General features: G+C 37.5%; 2 protein-coding genes across 2 annotated transcripts in view; one reads left to right on the forward strand and one right to left on the reverse strand.

Annotated features, from left to right (window-relative positions):
* The window catches only part of rxrab (retinoid x receptor, alpha b), an 82,589-nt gene extending 75,593 nt beyond the window's left edge, over positions 1 to 6,996 (forward strand). Inside the window, exons 10-11 of the mRNA XM_079606633.1 lie at positions 34 to 139; positions 4,288 to 6,996. Coding sequence (XP_079462759.1) covers positions 34 to 139; positions 4,288 to 4,435 — 254 coding nt within the window. The 3' untranslated portion in view covers positions 4,436 to 6,996. The remainder of the gene's footprint in view (positions 1 to 33; positions 140 to 4,287) is intronic.
* LOC306995231 (WD repeat-containing protein 5-like) lies at positions 6,954 to 16,495 on the reverse strand. Its single transcript, XM_079606634.1, has 14 exons — positions 16,163 to 16,495; positions 15,659 to 15,754; positions 15,135 to 15,243; positions 14,964 to 15,037; positions 13,205 to 13,294; positions 12,990 to 13,079; positions 12,812 to 12,895; positions 12,675 to 12,730; positions 11,586 to 11,632; positions 11,285 to 11,360; positions 8,834 to 8,867; positions 8,120 to 8,194; positions 7,910 to 7,997; positions 6,954 to 7,816 (listed from the first exon to the last, which is right to left on the reverse strand). The coding sequence occupies exons 2-14, from the start codon at positions 15,722 to 15,724 to the stop codon at positions 7,716 to 7,718; spliced, it is 990 nt and encodes a 329-aa protein (XP_079462760.1). The 5' UTR covers positions 15,725 to 15,754; positions 16,163 to 16,495; the 3' UTR covers positions 6,954 to 7,715.
* Between the last annotated feature and the right edge of the window lie 40 nt (positions 16,496 to 16,535).

Raw genomic sequence — 16,535 nt, forward strand, 5'->3', positions numbered from 1 at the left:
AATTGTGGATTTTGTGTTTTTATCAACTCTTAGATTCAAAAGGACTGTCTAATCCATCAGAGGTGGAGGCATTAAGGGAAAGAGTGTATGCATCTCTAGAGGCCTACTGTAAACACAAATACCCTGATCAGCCTGGGAGGTACACACACATGCACACATGCACACACACACACACACACACACACACACACACACACACACACACACACACACACACACACACACACACGCGCACACACACACACACACACACACACACACACACACACACACACACACACGCACACAGGGGACTCTCCACAGACATAATGGTTTTTATACTGTACAAACTGTATATTATATCCCCTTATACTAACATAAAAATAGAAAAACATGTACACACACACACACACACACATCTTTCATCTCACGTGTTTATGTACGCTTTATTATTTCACTTGTATATAAAAATGACAGTAATAGCACAAAACAAAAAGAGTGCTATAGAGATTTAGCAAAGGTCTAATCGGAGTGCATGTGCATGTTCATTTCATTTTCGCAACCAATTTTACTTAAAAGTCCATTTTGCATATTTTATATTTAAAACATATATTTTACAATACTGTTAAGAAGTTTTTGAGTGGTAAGATTTTGTCATGTTTAAAAAAACTGTTATGCTAATTAAGGCTGCATTTATTTAAATACAATAAAAACATTCATATTGCAAAATAGTATTACATTATTTAAAATAACGGTTTACCATTATTTATCATAAATGGATTCTAATATTTGAAGATTCGTGGTTACATCTGAAATTGGTTGTTTGTCATGTATTTTAATGCATACTTTCTAAAGGCAGTAGTTACAATTAGTCATGAGATCATAAAAATGCAGGTACATTACAAAGCATAATTATAGATAAAGGATTTAGGTGAAGTGTTACCAATCATTCTATTAAGTGGGTCATGACATGGGTTTTTTTATTTTATTATTATGTTCCCTTAGGTGCAATTATAGTATTACTATAGTTTTTTTTTTACAAAAAACTTTTAAAATGTAGTGATTTATGACCTTTTCCCACCCTGTTTCTCATCCTCTGATTCAAACAGTCTGTTTTGGGGGTGTTTCCCCTTTAAGAGTTCAGTGTTAACGCCCACTGTTATGATTGGCTAACGTCAGTGCCTATGCATCAATTATTAACGCCCCCAGCCAGAACATTTGCGGATTCGGCGTATTTAAAAGTTTAAAGTTTTAAATACATTACTTACAGTTTGCGTCGTCGTTGTTGAGCCCAGAATAGTCGGCACGGACTTATCTTTGAGCAACAGTTTTCTGGCAAAGGCAGCATCATTTTGGGATTTCTTAAACTAACACTGCCGTGACTGAGACGTCCGCAAAAAATAAAGTGCATCCATTTTTCCCTGACGAATGGATCTTGCAGCGTATTCAAAGATGTTGTTTGTCCACAGCCAGGAACAGCACATCTGCGTGGCATCGTAATTTCCCTGTACACAGACCCACTCGCTGTCCGTTGACCGAACACTTGTGAGGCGCGCGGGCGCGACAATGATACGAAATGAGCGTAGCTGTCTTGCGCTTAAAGCGTAGTTGTCTTGTGCTGGAGGCGGTCTATATGCAAACGCTGGTACGTCACTTCGTACCGTGACGTCACTTCTTACCATGGATCCAGAACGAGCTGTATTTAGAGCTTGATTAAATAAATGATTCGTTTATAATGGGGAGGAAGTCTTAAGCTGTGAAACTTGCAGGACGTTTTAATGGTACAAAGACCTCTTATATACCAAAAGATCAAGGCAAATTTGGTTTCTCATGTCATGACCCCTTTAACATTTCTTATTATTATCAGCATTGAAAACAGTTGTGCTGCTTCATTTTTGGGGGTAAACATGATACATTCAGGATTTTTTGATGAATAGAAATTGTTTAAAAGAATAGCATTTATGTTTTGTTACATTGTAAATGTCTTTACAGTCACATTTGATAAATTTAATGTGTCCTTGATGAATAAAAAATTAAATAAAAACACTGACCCTGAACTTTTGAACGATAGTTTCTTTAATTTACAAAAAACATTTTTTTTAATGATTTACCTTAACTTACCTTTTTAAGAAAACAGCTTAAAGGTTCACCCCAAAATGAAAATTCTGTCATCAATTACTCACCCTCGTGTCATTCCAAACCCATAAGACTTTCATTCCTCTTCGGGAACACAAATGAAGATCTTTTTGATGAAATCTGAGAGCTTACTTATCCCTCCATTTATAGTTAAGTCAAGTTTTATTTAAAGAGCACAAGTTTAACACAACCGTAGTTGATCCAAAGTGCTTTACAATACAATATAAATATAAATCAGGATTTCAGAGAGAAAAGGAACAGAAAAAAAAGTCAGAAATGGAGATAAAAATCCAAATCAATCAAAATGTACATACATGACAGCATCACTCGAACGCTAGAGAGTAAAAAATAAGACTTTAAACTTTAGAGGCCCTAATGTTCAAAGGTAGACTGTTACAGAGCTTTGGGGCGACTACAGAGAAAGCTCGATCACCTTCTGTTTTACAACAAGAACTTGGGACCGGTAAAAGGAACTGATTAGTGACCTAGAGGCTGTGTATGGCCTAATACGGTCGCAAAAATAATCTGGGGCCGAATTGTGAAGTGCCTTGTATGCGAAAAGAAGGATCTTAAAGTCGACTCTAAATTTGATTGGTATAGCCAATGCAATGAGGCAAGTACAGGGGAGGCATGATCCCTTTTCTTAGTTCCTGTTAACAACCTGGCTGCTGAATTTTGAACCATCTGTGCTACGCAACCACCACTGACGTTTCAAAAAGTTGATCGTAAAACGAATCCATGTGAGTTGAGTGGTTTAGTCCACATTTTCTAAAAAAGACTTTCGCTTTATGTGATGAACAGATTTAATTTAGGCTTTTATTCACATCATATCAAGCGAACATTGATCAGCGAACATAAACAGAAGCTCAACTGAACCTGCTTGACGTACGAGAACAAACCTAATTGGTTCTTGCAGAAGCTCAAATGTGCTGCGTAACACAAAAAAGGTACGAAAGCTGTCACTGGGGCTGTACCTTTTCAAAAGGTACACTTTTGTCTCTTTTAGGTACTAATATGTACCATTAAGGTAATAATAATAATAATAATAATTTGTTACATTTATATAGCGCTTTTTCTGAGACCTCAAAGTGCTTTACATAGAAGGATCTCCTCAACCACCACCAATGTGCAGCATCCACTTGGATGATGCGACGGCAGCCATATTGCGCCAGAACGCTCACCACACACCAGCTTATTGGTGGAGAGGAGACAGGGTGATGAAGCCAATCAGTATATGGGGATGATTAGGAGGCCATGATGGACAGAGCCCACTGGGCATATTTTTGGCCAGGATGCCAGGCTTACACCCCTACTCTTTTTCGAAGGACATCCTGGGATTTTTTAATGACCACAGAGAGTCAGGACCTCGGTTTAACGTCTCATCCGAAGGACGGCGCTCTTTGGCAGTATAGTGTCCCCGTCACTATACTGGGGTGTTAGGACCCACACAGACCACAGGGTGAGCGCCCCCTGCTGGCCTCACTAACACCTCTACCAGCAGCAACCTGGATTTCTCAGGAGTCTCCCATCCAGGTACTAACCAGGCTCAGCCCTGCTTAGCTTCAGTGGGCAACCGGTCTTGGGCTAAAGGGTGATATGGCTGCTGGCTTTAAGGTATCAATATGCACCCCAAAAGTATCTTTTGAAAAGGTACAGCCCTAGTGACAGCTTTCGTACCTTTTTTTCTGAGTGAATAAACGTCAAGCGAACAAGCTTGAGCTTCCGTTTACCACAGCTGATGTGTGAGTTGATGGATGTTTATATGTGAATAAAAGCTTTAATTCAATCTGTTCATCATATAGAGCGATCGTGTCTCTTCAGAAAATGTGGACTAAACAACTTAATTCAATCTTTGCATCATATAGAGCGATCGTGTCTATAGAAAATATAGACTAAACCGCTTAATTCATATGGATAAGTTTTACGATCTCTTTATGAACTTTTTGAAGCATCAAAGTGGCAGTTGACTAGCTGTCAATGGAGGGACAGAAAGCTCTCAGATTTCATCAAAAAGATCTTCATTGGTGTTTAGAAGGTAAACAAAAGTCTTACAGGTTTGGAACGACATGAGAGTGAGCAATTAATGGCAGAATTTTCATTTTTGGGTGAACTAATCCTTTAAGTATTACACTGTGCTAATCCAAACATTGACATCCATTGTTTCGTGAACAGATTTGCCAAGCTGTTACTGCGTCTGCCTGCCCTGCGCTCCATCGGCCTGAAGTGTCTTGAACATCTCTTCTTTTTCAAGTTAATCGGGGACACCCCCATCGACACTTTTCTAATGGAAATGCTCGAGGCGCCACACCAAATGACATGAGGCAAAGATTTCTTTTCATCTCCGCCCCTCTGACAGAGGGTGCAGCTTATGTATAGAACACTACAGGAGGCCGGACAGGACACATCTCTGATCTCACAGGAGAGGAACCAAGAGTAATTCTACCTTGGCGTTTCTTCAGAAAACATTGCGCAATCCACAAAATACTGAGTAACTGTTCATTGCGGCATACCATACAGGATGGATTAAGTGAGTTTTTCCTGGTTTGCATGCACGTTTGGGAAGTCTCGCAAAGTTCTGGAGTTTTTATTTTATTTTTATGGTTTCTCATTTCTTCTGCCTTACGGAGGTCTACCTCTGCTTTCCATTGAGTACACAGCCAAACCGCCTCATCTATGAACTCACGATCATTTTGCTGTGAATTTTCAGATTTCACGAGAGGATTAAAAAAAATACCTCGGATGCACTTCTTCATGCAGCTGTCCTTAAGGAACACATCACTGTATCTGCCATTAGAAGCTCTTGCTCGAACTGTAGCACGGAGTTCAGTGTTAACAGTGTTAAAAGGACCACATTTGTTTGTTTGTTTGTTTTTCAGGCACTTATAAATTGCTTCTTTCAAGTGGTATTGTCATACGTCAGGAGGCTGAAAGTCCATCTTCATGAGGAAGAAACTGCACGCAATTTGGCTTTAAGTACTTTTCTTTTTTGGGAGATATATGGGCCTATGAATAACAGAATGGTCTAAAAAAGAATGAAAAGCAGGTGTACTCCTGGCTGAACTCACGCTGGATGAAAATGCAATGATTCATTGTTAGAATTGTGTAAAAAAAAGAAACAAGTCTTTTTTCATGATGTTTTGCCTCTATAATTCAGCATAAATACGTATTAAGTATTTCCAAAGATTTTCAATAATGTTTATATATCATCTGATAATTCCCAGCAAGTGGGTGTTTGTGATTTGAAAATATGCAACGAGTTAAAGGAATCCAGATGATAGTCTGGGCCTCAGGGAATCACAAGGTTTTAGAAGTGCTACGTCTGTCCCCTATTGGATGAGTTGTGACATTGCAGCTGCACTCATTTGCCATTACAGTTTAAGAGTTGGGTTTTCATAAAATGCTTGGCAAACATTGCAAAATAACCATTTCTGTGCCTCAGGTTGATGCAAAATCACACATTGTCTTGTGTTTTGGGTTCTGTTGTGCAGTGTCTTATCTGTATCAAACTGTAATTGTTGATAATCACAGATTCATACCATTTGTACAGAGTCTGACCCATCAAACCTCAGTTGCGGATTGAGCCAATCTGAACCAGTGTTTTCATGATGACGATGAATTTAAAATACAGTAGTCAACATTTGAGGTGGATCAAAACCTTTCGTCAAAGTTATACATGAATTTTGAACAAAAACGTTCTTGTCTTAGGACAACTTTGATTCACTTTTTTGATCGACTACTATAATTATTATTGGAATTCGGGAAGTATGTGAGCGGTGTAGCAGCAATTTAAGGATTTCCATTAGCAGACATATGCAGAAGACCTGCTGATTTAGACTACACATTCTGCCAAAAGTCTATTACGCCAGGCCTCACAGCAAAATGACCACAGAGTATTCAGTCTAATATGCATACAAACAGCATAGATTGTCTATGATTGCTATACAAAACCTAAAATTATAGCCGTCATGTTTTTTTTTTCATGCTTTTTATCAGCCGTCAGGGAAGATCAGTGAACTTTTGTTTGTTCTGTCATTGGTCTCTGGCCTTTCATTTCTCCAAAACCAGCATATTTCGAATGTGCAAACAAGAACTAAAAGCCCCCTTGCTGTGGTAAATACATGTAAAGCGCTTGGGTTTACACTGTGTTGGACTAGTCGTCAAACAGGGTTTGTTAGATCATCAGGAGCCAGCCACATCTGATCTGATATCAGCTGCAATCTGACATCTTTCTCTGAATCTGTTCCCTGTGACTGATCGAGACACCAGTCCATCACAGGACAAGTTAGCAAAACACAAAAGAGATGCATTTTAAGAGAATTATCTATTTTTGTACAAAGTGTAATTTTGTTCTCTGTATTATTCTATCAGTTCCATGTTGTACACATTGTTGGTGTAAATATTCGTTTTTAATTGGAGCCATGCCCTTAAACCTGGACTGAGGGAAAGGTTTATGTGCAAAGGCTTCTGTTCTGTTGTTTTCGTGGTACCCTCACCTGAGAGCTGAGGATGGCTCCCTCGTTCTTTTTTACAAGACAAATTGAGGTTGTGTTGTGTATTGACCTGTTATATAATGTCTGCTCAAAGGACTATTAAATTTCAGATTGTAAAAAAAGGCTGATGTCATCTTCAGAAAACAGAATTATTTGATAGTTATGAATAAATCATGATATACAAGATAAGATATTTGTAGACAAGGTATTTCGGTAACACTTTACAATATAGGTTTATTAGTTAATGTATAAACTAACATGAAGTAACCCTGAGCAATACATTTGTTACTGTATTTGTTAATCTTTGTTAACATTAGTTAATAAAAATAAAGCTGTTCATTGTTTGTTCATGTTAGTTCACAGTGAATTAACTAATGTTTTAGTTAAGATTTGTATAATGTATTCGTACATGTTGAAATTAACATTAACAAAGAATAATAAATGCTGTATGTGCAGTTCATTATTAGTTCATGTTAACTAATGTAGTTAACTAATGAACCTTATTGTAAAGTGTTGTCTCCGATATTTCTATATAATCCTATAGCAAAGCGTGCAGAAGATTATACACTTTATGGAGATTAACCTACTGCTCAAATGAGAATGAGAATAAAACTGAGACTAAGACAAATGAATACCTTCAAATTCAAAGCTAAAATGTTGGAAAATTATATTTAGAAACAATTGAAGGTTCCAACAGACATTGCTAATTCACAATTAAAAAAAAGGCAAACACGTGAAGGCAAAAATTTACATCGAGACATTTTCTAATTTAACAAAACCGTTTATATATACATTTTTGGTATGTCTACCAGAAGTACATCTTTACCCAAATAGAACCATAAAACAATAGAATTCATGATCTGATAGAAAACATTTGCTCTTCTGTAATAAATTAAAATGAACTGAGAACATTACAGTAGATTATACAGTGTATTAAGGGGAGAAAATCTTACTGATAAGTGAGATGTCACTATTCTAAGCAGATAGGACCTGCCCATCTCTCAGATAAGCCTGAACCCTGTGCTATCAAACCATTGTAAAAGACAGATCCTATTTAAAGTCATCGGTCTGAATCTTTCTACTAAAGCCATCTGAAGTATTTGCTTTAACTTAACAATCACTCTTCCACAGTTTGATGGTCTTGTCGTTCTCCAGGGATGCTGATGCAATGATGTTTTCTGTAGGGTGACAAGCTGTCGAGATCACCACATCTAAGGACAAAAATACATCATTATTTACAACCTCATAGGTTAACAAAATGAAAGAGACTGCAGTGTCTGGGAGGTCAATCAAATGTCATATACCCGTGTGCCCTTGTAATTTCTGCACGATTTCTTTGGTCTGCAAGTTCCAGATATACACCATATTGTCTTCAGAGCCTGAGACGATCCACTGAACGGAACCCAGACAGATTCAGGTTATTCAAAAAACTTGCTCTTAACAGGAACTGGCCTAAAATAACTATATAAATATGTATTAAAACAAATACTTTGGCAAAGTTAAACAGAACCAACCTTTCCTCCAGTCACAGAAAAATTGGCAAACACGCAATACTTTTCATTCTTATGTCCAGCATATGTCTTGAGACACTAAAAAAATATTAAAAGATACAATAGATCATTTAAAAGCATGAAACATTACCCACACAAATTTACGGAGCTAAATGTGGACATTCTATTGTTTTTATATAGGCCTACAGCTAATTAGAAATACTATAACTTAACAGAAAACATTCTGCATTTCTATAAAATAAAAAAGCAATTTACTTTTTACTTATTTTTAGTTTTTTACAAATGAGGATGTCCCCAAAAGGAGGTTTTGCCAGATTTAATACTTTTTGGGGGATCAATGTATACCCAGAAATTATATAAGTAGGCATAAACACATCTGTTTGACTATATTAGCGAGGACATCTCATGGACATCCACTGTTTATATATATATATATATATATATATATATATATATATATATATAAGGTTAATGGTATTTGTTATCACCTAACCCGACCTACACCTAAACATAACCGTCACAGAAACCTCTGCAAAACACTAGATTTATATATAAATTGGACCTCACAAGTATAGTCAACCCTGTACACATGAATACAAATTAGCATTATCAAATGATAAGTATGCAAGTAAAATTAATAGTATGTATCTATATACACTATTATTTGAATGCAATAAAAATCAGTAGTAGTACAAATTCATTAGTTAAATTACATACCTTTCCTTTGCTGTAGTCCCAGAGCTTTAAGGTACTGTTAGGAAAATGAAAGAATATTGTATATATTTACCCTTAGTAAATGCACTGTGACTAACATGAACATGAGCACATTTATTAACTAACATTAACAAAGGTTAATAAATGCTGTAAAAATATACATACATTTTATATATATATATATATAATATATATATATATATATATATAAAACACTTGTTGTATGCAAGTTAATGCACTGACTAATGTTAAAGTGCACCTATTGTGCTATTTTAAAGTTTTCTAATTTTTTCAGAGGTCTCCTACAACAGGTTTACATGCATCAAAGGTAAAAAAAAAACTTAATTTTCTCATTTACATTGCACATCACCACATTTTCAATGAACATCAAACGACTCGTCAGATTATTCAGTCTCTCCTTTACGAGAGCCTACTCTGCTCTGATTGTCCAGATGGCCCAGTCTGTTGAGATTGGTCAACCACGTACAGCGTGTCAGAAATGAAACGCTCATTACCATAACTGAACTTCAGATCCAGAGGCTTCCTTAGTCCTCAGCTTTGTGCACATAGTAAACCGTAACGATGGCGTCGATTTTATCATATCAAACCGAGCACGAGTCCAATGATGAGACATTGGAAGAACTAGTTATTCAACCCGAACCTCCATCGCAAGAGCGACTTAAGGACGTTTCTCAGTGACAAGATACTCAGTTTGAGGTACATTATGAGATGTTGCAACTGTAATTCCTCACCATCAGCATTAACAAGTGTGTGTCCATCAACAAACCGTTGTGCATATTTCTAATTTATTAAACTGCATCATTAACTGCGTCAATATCCGTGCATTTGTTAGCCGAGCACTAACGTGAATGACTTATGTAACATTAAAGTTTGTAAAACAAATGTTGTTCAATTCTTCATCATTACTCAAAGTACTAACGACAGACAATCTGCATTAATAGACACAGCTGATTACCTATTTCAGTAAGACAGTTATAACGTGAGTTAGCCAGAGACCGACATGATATAAAACACAAAACTACGTATTTTGAACACCCAGTAGAAAATATATACATTAATAATTAATCATACATACTAGGGGTGTAACGGTACATGTATTCGTACCGGACCGTTTCGGTACAGGACTTTCGGTACGGTTCACATGTGCACCGAATGCAATCTTAGGCTAGTTTTGTGTGCGGAACATGCGTCAATTCCGAGTTTCCACACGAACATATTAAGTGTCGGAAGTCTCCGCGTTGCACTGATTAAATCTGATTAATCGTTTTTTTTTTTGTGATTCAAATACATGTAAAATATTACCATAACATCGGTCTTCCTGTGTGCGGAAATTTGTTTATGTTGCTGTGACAACGAAACGCGTGCATGCGCGCCTGTGTTAAGAGCGCTTGTTGCTCCATGCGCGCTGATGTGCTCATCTGTTGACATTTCCTAATAAAAGCGGGCTTTCCACACAAACAAACGTACATGTGTCATTAGTATGAGAAAAAAAATGGGATTTTAACTCTCGGGTCGGGCTCGGACATAAATATCTTTATGCCTGTCGGGCTTGGGTCGGGTTTGGTTACTGCTGTCTAAAATCTACTGCCTAAAATTCGGCCCGATCACCACATATACGGCACGCTCGCTTTAGCCCAGCCTCTCGCTAGCTAGCGTCATGGCCAATATTGGTTTAAGAGTATTTTATTTAGTGGAGAACTTTGCAGCAGCATTTTATTTCTTATTCTTTTTTTTTTTATATATATATTTTTTTTTATTAATTATATTTTATTAAAAAGTGTGTTTAAAAAAAGTGTAAACTAATTGTTAAAAAAAGTTTATAGTAAACAACCAGCAGTTTAATGTTTTGCATTTCTTTCCCTTACTGTACCGAAAATGAACCGAACCGTGACTTTAAAACTGAGGTACGTACCGAACCGTGATTTTTGCGTACCGTTACACCCCTAATACATACAGGTTGTGATTCTGAGGAGCAAGCTGATCCAAATAAACTGGGTACTGACCCATCTTTCAAGAGCAAGCGGTTTGCGAATCCCGAGGATCAAGTTGTTTGTGAACGGACAACGTAGAACATAGGCGGGCATTATGCAAATGTGTTGACTAGTGACGTGTAGCCGTAACTGATTGGGATTCGAATTCCTGACTTCTCATTTACGCGGTTCAGAGTCGATTATTTCTTTTGGGAGACAAATTTATTTATCATACAATTTCGACTACAACTTTGCAGACAGCTATATTACACACTGCATAATAATCAAAAAACCATTAGGGGCACTATAACAAATGAGACCTTATTGTATAGTGTTACCGGCATTATAATATTTATATTTTACATTTGTTACAACTGTTTGAAATTGACAGTTTTTACTTTAGTCTCAGACACTGCATTGAATGGAATAAATAAAGAGTCACTAGGGGGATGAGTTCACTTACTTGTCCAGTGTTGCAGCTAGAATGTATTTTCCATTTGGAGAAAACTTTACAAAGGAGACAGGAGGGTTGTCATCATCTTGAAATAAAAAAAGGATCAGTTCTCGATCAACAGACTCTCCTTATTTGCATTTAGAGAGGCCCCATTTATCCAAATTATGCACCACACAAAATCCTGCCATCTGGCACCACAACAACAGTCAACATCTAAAATAAAGTCCAACTATAAATGGAAAACTTGATAACATGCTCACCAGCTTCATCAGAACATATGGTACATACTTCAAAGAAAACGGTCACATACCTATAAGAGTTCTCAGACATTGTCCTGAAGCAGTGTCCCACAATCGACTGAAATACAGTAAGTAAAATGAATGGATAAATATTGACATCACATTGGGCTTAAAGAATCAAATGCAAGGATAGTGGCTTACTTGGAGGTGCTGCAAGTAAATGTTTATAATGTCTGCTCTACATGACAGAGAATGTGCTATGCCACTCTGCCTTTTACGTGTTTGGATTTGTTGACATGCCTTTGGAGGGCAGGGTTTTGGACAGAGGGTGTGTGGTTGAACACATGGGGGTGGTCTTGAGTAAGTTACCAAAAACACTCAATTGACTTTCAGCACTTTAAAAGTGCCTCTGTTATACTATTTTAAAGGTTCCTTCCTAATTGTGTTGACTCATACAATTATGGTTTGCCATAACACAGTTTAATCATAATATACATTGCATATCACCTAATTTTACAAAGAGTCTGAAAACAGTTTGTTTGAAGATTCAGTCTCTCTAAACCTCTCATTACTGCCAGCCTACTCTGTTCTGATTGGTTAGAAGGCCCAGTCTGTTGGTCTACAGCTTGCAGTGCATGTCAGAAAATGAAACGCCTATTACCATATATGAATTTCAGCTCTGGAGGCTTGATGATGGCATCATTTTTTTCATATCAATTCCAGCGCAAGTTCTTATCCTTTTGAAGAGCAAGCAAAGTTGATTCGCAGTCCTAAAACAGCATCATCTCGACATGTCACCAACACGAACCAAACTCTTCCAGGCCTCAGCTACAACTACATTGACCTGCCCTGTGCCCTCAAACAAAGTAGACGTAGTTTACGGGCAGCCAATGACGACCATAGGCTGGAATTTTGCTAGTTTGTTACATTGTTACGTAGTTATGTAACATGAAGAGAGACTCGAATAGATGATGACACGTTTTGGCAGTTCAGAATCTATTCTTTCTTTTAGGAGACAATATATTTTTTGTTGTGCACTTTGATCTTTAAAACCTTGCAGACATGTTACATTCACAAACAGCTATGTAAAACACTGCATTTGAATAATGATCAAAATAGTATAATAGAGGCACTTTAATAGAAGGCGCTGCTCAACTTACCATAAACCATCATAGCTACTGGATACTATCAGAGATCCGTCTCTGTTGAAGTGAACCTGGAAACATTAGATAAAAACGACTTCATCAAAATCTGCATGAAAGCTAACAAAACGATTTTTTAGGAATTTATTTTTTACCGCTGAGACCGGGTCCGAGTGAGCCGGCAGGGTCTTCAGACACTTCCCAGTTTTGACATCCCAAATCCGTACACTCTCATCAAACTGTCAACATGAACCACACCACTCGATCACTAAATGACATATCATTGTAATCGTTTCTGCATTTAAAAAACAATCCATCTTTCTGTTTACTTACAGATCCAGAAACAACAAGATTCGACTGTGGGTTGAAGTTACAACAGAATACGTAGTTGCTGTGGCCTTTTAGTGTCTTTAGACATTTTCCCTTTAAAAACATGAACGAGAATTTGGGGACAAAACTCAGAAACTGATATGGGTGACACCTACAGCATCAGAAAAAATAAATAAAAATAATTATATATATATAAATATATGTATGAAAAGATTTACCGAACTCATATCCCAGATCTTCAGTGTCTTGTCATCCGATGCAGACACCAAAAGATTTGAGTCTGAAGACCAGGCCACATCTGATATTCCCTGCCAAATACAACACAGGGTTGTAAAACACATCACAATATGATCTCTAAGGCTACGTTTACACGTGGACGGCTATTTTCATAAACGGACATTTCACCCCTCTCCGTTTTCAAAAACAACATCGTGCACACCTGTCAGTTTTCAGAAAAGTGTTAGTTTACACAAACCCGTGTATATGCCGTCAAGAGCATGCTAAACCTGTAGGTGGCAGTGTAACGAGAAGCTCAAGCCCACGTTAGCCAATCAGAATGCCGAAAATAGTCACATACTGTGACGTCGGCTGCCTAAAACTCAGTTTTTCTCAGTTTACATGCAAAAATGCAAACAAAGTTTTCCAAAATCTCCACTCTGGCTGGAGTTTTTAGAAATAATCGTTTTCAGAGGTGAATTCTCCGTTTGCGTGTAAACGAAAGGCACAAACAAAGGGAAATGTCTCCGTTTCTCAAAATAACCATATACATGTAAACGGGGCCTAAATGTTGGAACAGGAATATTCTTAAAGGGATAGTTCACCCAAAAATGTTAATTACCCCATGATTTACTTACCCTCAAGCCATCCTAGGTGTGTATGACATTCTTCTTTCAGACGAATACAATCGGAGTTATATAAAAAAAATGTCCTGGCTCTTCCAAGCTTTATAATGGCAGTGAATGGGCATTTCTGTTTTGAAGTCCATCAAAGTGCATCCATCCATCATACAAGTGCTCAACCGGCTATGGGGGGTTAATAAAGACCTTATGAAGCGAAGTGATGCGTTCGTGTAAGAAAAATATCCATATTTAAAACTTTATTGACTAAAATAACTAGCTTCCGGCAGACGGCCGGAACACTTGACCTGACGCACAACGTAATGACGAACGTGGAAGCGCAGAGGATAGAGCAAAACAAAACACCAGTCACAATGTCAGAGGACCTTAAGTTTGTTGCCCAGCCCTGTTTGTTTGAACTGCGAGGCGTTTAAGCTTACGCTACTCCTACATCCTATGTCATACATCATCAAGTGTTACTCTTTTGGCGTAAGTCGACTTGCGTAGGCCATCTGTCGGAAGCTAGTTATTTTAGTCTATAAAGTTTTAAATATGGATATTTTTCTTACACGAGCACATCGCTTCACTTCAGAAGGCCTTTATCAACCCCCCAGAGCACTTTTATCATGGATGCACTTTGATGGACTTCAAAACAGAAACGGCCATTCACTGTCATTATAAAGCTTGGAAGAACTAGAATTTTTTATTTTATTTTTATAACTCCGATTGTATTCGTCTGAAAGAAGAATTTCATATACACCTAGGATGGCCTGAGGGTGAGTAAATCATGGGGTAATTTTCATTTTTGGGTGAACTATACCTTTAAAGTCTCCCAAGACACACAATTGCTTTATATGATGAACAGATACACATTGATCAAAGGACATACATAGAGCTCCTGAAATACGGTCAACGACAGCTCAACCGTACTTGTGATGACTCTAAGCACTTTTTGAGGAGTGAAAGTCTTAGTGGAATGGACTTTCAATGAAGGGAAGAAATTTATCAGGTTTCATTAAAAATATATTGTGTTTTGAAGACGATCGAAAGTCTAAGGGGTTTGAAACATGAGGGACACGAGTAAATGATGACAGAATTTTCCTTTTGGGTGAACTATCATTTTAACTTTCATTAAACTCACAAGTTTATGTCCGGCAAGACTCTTCTCAAATTTCCCGTCAAAAGTGCACCATATTTTGATGAGCTTGTCTGCCGCTGAAAAAGAGAATGTCATTTTTAAAATCTTCAGACAATGGTTTGCTGTTTTATAGATTACAATTGAATGTTACAACAAAAAAAAAGCACTGCTTACATGAACTGGCCAACCATTCACCACTAGGGCTAAATTTCACTGATGATATAGCTTTTGTGTGGCCTGCGAGGGTGAACTTCAATGAGTAGTTTGGCTTCACAGGGGCAGACTTGAGGAAAAAAAGTATACAGATTACCGGTACATCAACAGAGAAACACCTTCAATTCTGGCTGAAACTGCATTTAAAGTTGGCATGAAACGGAAGTTGCAAAAATGTCGGACGGGACTTTATTTGTCCATTGGGAAATGTTTGGATTGTTGTGGTTTGCTATTTCTGTGAGTGACAGGTTGTCCCGCCCTCACGGCAGTTATCAAAGAAGAGAAGAGATTTCATTGCAAGAGGGAGGGGAAATTAATTTGAATAAGATTACAAGGACACATGCTTTTTTTACATGATGTGCACAGATAAATAACTTATAATAAATACTGCAATATTCCATACAAAAATAAGAACGGTTAAATTTGATTTCACAGTGACTTTAAAAAAAGCAAAGCAACCAAAAGGCAACTTCTCCTTTTTTTACCTTCGAGGATGATGATGCTGCATGTGTCTTATGTGTCTCTGTGTCCAGCTTCTTCTCTGATGCCATCACTGCATCTCATGTGGTCAAATAGTTACTCTAAATAACAGAGAAAGAGATCATCAAGTAATTAAAGAGACTAGGAAGGTGTACAAGATTCAAATGCCATTTGTATATCAACAAAGACAACTTGACAGCGTTGAGCTGCTTCAAAATACACATGGCCTAAAAGGAAAGTCTCGCTACAATAGCATGGCAGCCAAGCCAGTTACTTCCTCTGACTAATTCATATGTTTATTTACTATATGATGCGGCGTATATTTTGACAGTCAGACACACATGAATCAGTTAGAACAGTAAACAACTATGTAGTTAACGCCCTATCACGCACACACTGCCCACTCACACACCTAGCACGGCTAACAACCGAACCAGAGTACTTGCATTCAGCTCAGGTTTCCAAATCATATAAGCGACGAAACACGAACAAAAAAACTAATAACTTACTAGAAGGTTCTCAGCCAAAGTTTCGGCTTCAAACGAGCCACTCTAAACGACAATAGTCGTTTACAAACCAACTAGTAGAAAAGACACGTCGGGACACTTGCTGAGCCAAATAGAAATTACACGCGCGCCACCGCGCATGTGCAATGTGTAATGACTACTTGAGTTTCTTATGAAGGCTGTCTTCTTTACTTTATGCGACCAATACAAATTTTTACAAAGCTTTAGTGTCTGAATAAATTGTGAACGAAATCATGTATTTTTATTTAAGTAGGCTACTTTGCGAGCTTTCCCCTAATAGAAGGAAAAAGTGGTAATTTCGCTCCATACAGATCTAGGATCAGTCTTCCTGTTTTGTGTTTTATATTGTTTTAGT

The sequence above is a fragment of the Phoxinus phoxinus genome (genome assembly GCF_949152265.1).
Source record: "Phoxinus phoxinus genome assembly, chromosome: 3".
Classification (NCBI taxonomy): Eukaryota; Metazoa; Chordata; class Actinopteri; order Cypriniformes; family Leuciscidae; genus Phoxinus; species Phoxinus phoxinus.